Source organism: Antrostomus carolinensis, unplaced genomic scaffold (genome assembly GCF_000700745.2).
Source record: "Antrostomus carolinensis isolate BGI_N321 unplaced genomic scaffold, ASM70074v2 scaffold35010, whole genome shotgun sequence".
NCBI classification, from domain to species: domain Eukaryota; kingdom Metazoa; phylum Chordata; class Aves; order Caprimulgiformes; family Caprimulgidae; genus Antrostomus; species Antrostomus carolinensis.
In genome coordinates this window covers 2,343-4,698 of record NW_010288260.1, presented here as the reverse complement: position 1 = coordinate 4,698, position 2,356 = coordinate 2,343, and the positions used below count along the sequence as shown (strand labels likewise).

Here is a 2,356-nt window from a genome sequence, read left to right as displayed (position 1 = left end):
CGTGAAGGTCTCCCACAGTGTCACACCAAATGCCCACACGTCACTGGCCGTCGTGAACTTGCCCTGGCCAGAGGGAGCAGAGCAAGGTTGGGCACAGGCACTACCCCATCCTACTCCATAATCCCTACATGCCAAACTTTTTTCTGGATATTTCATCTTCCAGATCTGAGCCCAGAGGGGGGTCAGTCCCACAGCCCTGCTCTCTGCCCAGGGCCAGAGCCTGGTGAGCTCCAGGTCCAGCTTGCAGTGACTGCTCTGAGAGCAGCTCCCTGCAAAGATAAAAATTAACCCTGTTTCCTCTCCCAGGTCTGACCATGGCCAGGAGAGGTTGTCAAGCATCCTGCTCAAAGGCTGGGCACTGGGACACCAAAGATCACCACAGTCCCCCCCATCCTGCCTCAAAAAGCTGCTACCACTCCTGCTTTCTGCAATGCTTCACTCCAAAGCCAGGGTCCAGAGAGGAGAAACTTCGCTGTTCCTTCTGCACCCCCAGCCCAAGGACAGGAGGCTGTGAGCAGCCCCAGGACCACGTCAGTGTCCATCAGAGGACCCCAGGCCCTGCATACCAGCAGGATGCTCTCCCAGGACATCCAGCGGATGGGGAGCACCGCCCGCCCCTGGATGCGGTAGTAGTCCCCGCTGTAGAGATTCCTGCTCATGCCGAAGTCGGCAATCTTGATGGTGTACTGCTTCCCCACCAGGCAGTTCCGCGTGGCCAGGTCTCGGTGCACGAAGTTGAGGGAGGAGAGGTACTTCATGCCAGAGGCAATCTGGGTGGCCATGAACCGCAGGTCTCTGTAGCTGTCAGGGGGGACAAGGGAGGACTGAGCCTCTGGGCCAGGCGGCAGCAGGGGGGTACACAGCCTCGAGTACCCCACAGCCAGGCAGGGTGCCTGGAGCAGACAGCCCTGCCCACCCTGCCCGTCCCAGGCAGCGCGTGGGTGCGTGGGCGGTGGGGGGGCTGCCTGCCTCCTGGCGGGACAGGAACTGGTTGAGGTCCCCATTCTCCATGTACTCGGTGATCATGCACAGAGGGTCATCCGCGATGCACACCGCCAGCAGCCGGATGATGTTGGGGTCCTTCAGCCGTGACATGATCTTGATTTCCTTCAGAAAATCATTCCTTTCCGGAACAGAAACCACACGGATCGGATAGACAGACCCAGGCACCTCCGTGCCCTAGGTGTGCACAGACTGCCTGAGCGTGCCACCCACTCGCCTAAGCCTCGCAGGAACCCATGGGTCCCCTCCCCTGGGAAGGGGGGCTGTGAGGGAGAGCTCAGGGCTGATCCATGCACAGCTGTGGGGTGGACTCAGCTGGTAGATGGGGTGCTGGGGTGCTGGTTAGGACCAGCAAGGACCAAGAGTCCTGAATTGCAGCAGCTCAGCATCTCCAGATGGCTCGGACACATGTGGTCCTCACAGCTGCACCAAGCACCTGGCTGCCAGAGGCAGGGGATGGTCTCCAAGCATCCCAGCTCTCCTGGGGGGACTCTGTGTGGGGGGTGTGATGCTGGGGGGTGTGCACCCCTGGCCCCATACCTGGCATTCTTGTTGGCATCTGCTCTCAGCATCTTCACAGCCACCAGTACCGGGTGGTTGGAGCTGGTGTCCAAGCCCTCCAGGGCAAAGTCCTTGCCCATGAACTTCTCCATCCCCTCCACTTCACAGAGGTGAACCTGGCAGCGGGGCAATGGGCAGCTCTTACCTACATCCTCCTCTGGCCCCCGCAAACCAGGAAGAGCCTTGCCTGAGCCCTGCTCGGAGCAGGTTCAGCTCCCACTCACCTCTCCAAACTGTCCTTCCCCCAGCTTCTCCTTGAAGGTCAGCAGCTTCCTGGGGAACTCCTCAACAGCCACGTCCTTGCCAGAGAGCAGGTCCATGGTGAGGGCTGGCACCGAGTAGGTGTTCCCACCCGTCACACCCTGCAGGTTCACGATGTCGGCCTCGGCGTAGTGGGGAACACCCTCAGGGACGGTGACTTGGGACGGCTTCATGGGGCCGCTGCAGCCTGAGGCGGAGACAGTGGGGTCAGCCCGGCCATGGGTGTCCTACCCTGCACCCTCTGCTCCCCAGTGCCTCCTTGCCCTCCAGCCACCAGTTTCCCCATCCCCATCCTCCCCAGAGCCCCCGTGCTGCTCCAGCATGGCTGGGGTCCCGCCGACACCACACCCCAAGCACTCGATGAGCAGGGATCAGTGCCTGACCTCCAGATCACTAAGGAAGATATGCTGGAGCATCCCAAGGATGGTGGTGGGGACACAGCTCGGCCTGGTGTGGACACCAGTGGTGGCTCTTGGTCACAGGCTTTGTGTGGCCTCGGAGGGGGATGTGGAGGAGCTGTGCAACATCCCCC

The 2,356-nt window shown here is 61.2% G+C and overlaps 1 protein-coding gene across 1 annotated transcript in view; it reads right to left on the bottom strand.

Moving 5' to 3' along the window:
• Positions 1-3: 3 nt before the first annotated feature.
• The window catches only part of DDR2 (discoidin domain receptor tyrosine kinase 2), a gene marked incomplete at both ends in the record, with an annotated part of 4,626 nt that continues 2,273 nt past the window's right edge, over positions 4-2,356 (bottom strand). Inside the window, 5 exons of the mRNA XM_029084493.1 lie at positions 4-63; positions 567-832; positions 966-1,123; positions 1,543-1,679; positions 1,788-2,011. Coding sequence (XP_028940326.1) covers positions 4-63; positions 567-832; positions 966-1,123; positions 1,543-1,679; positions 1,788-2,011 — 845 coding nt within the window. The remainder of the gene's footprint in view (positions 64-566; positions 833-965; positions 1,124-1,542; positions 1,680-1,787; positions 2,012-2,356) is intronic.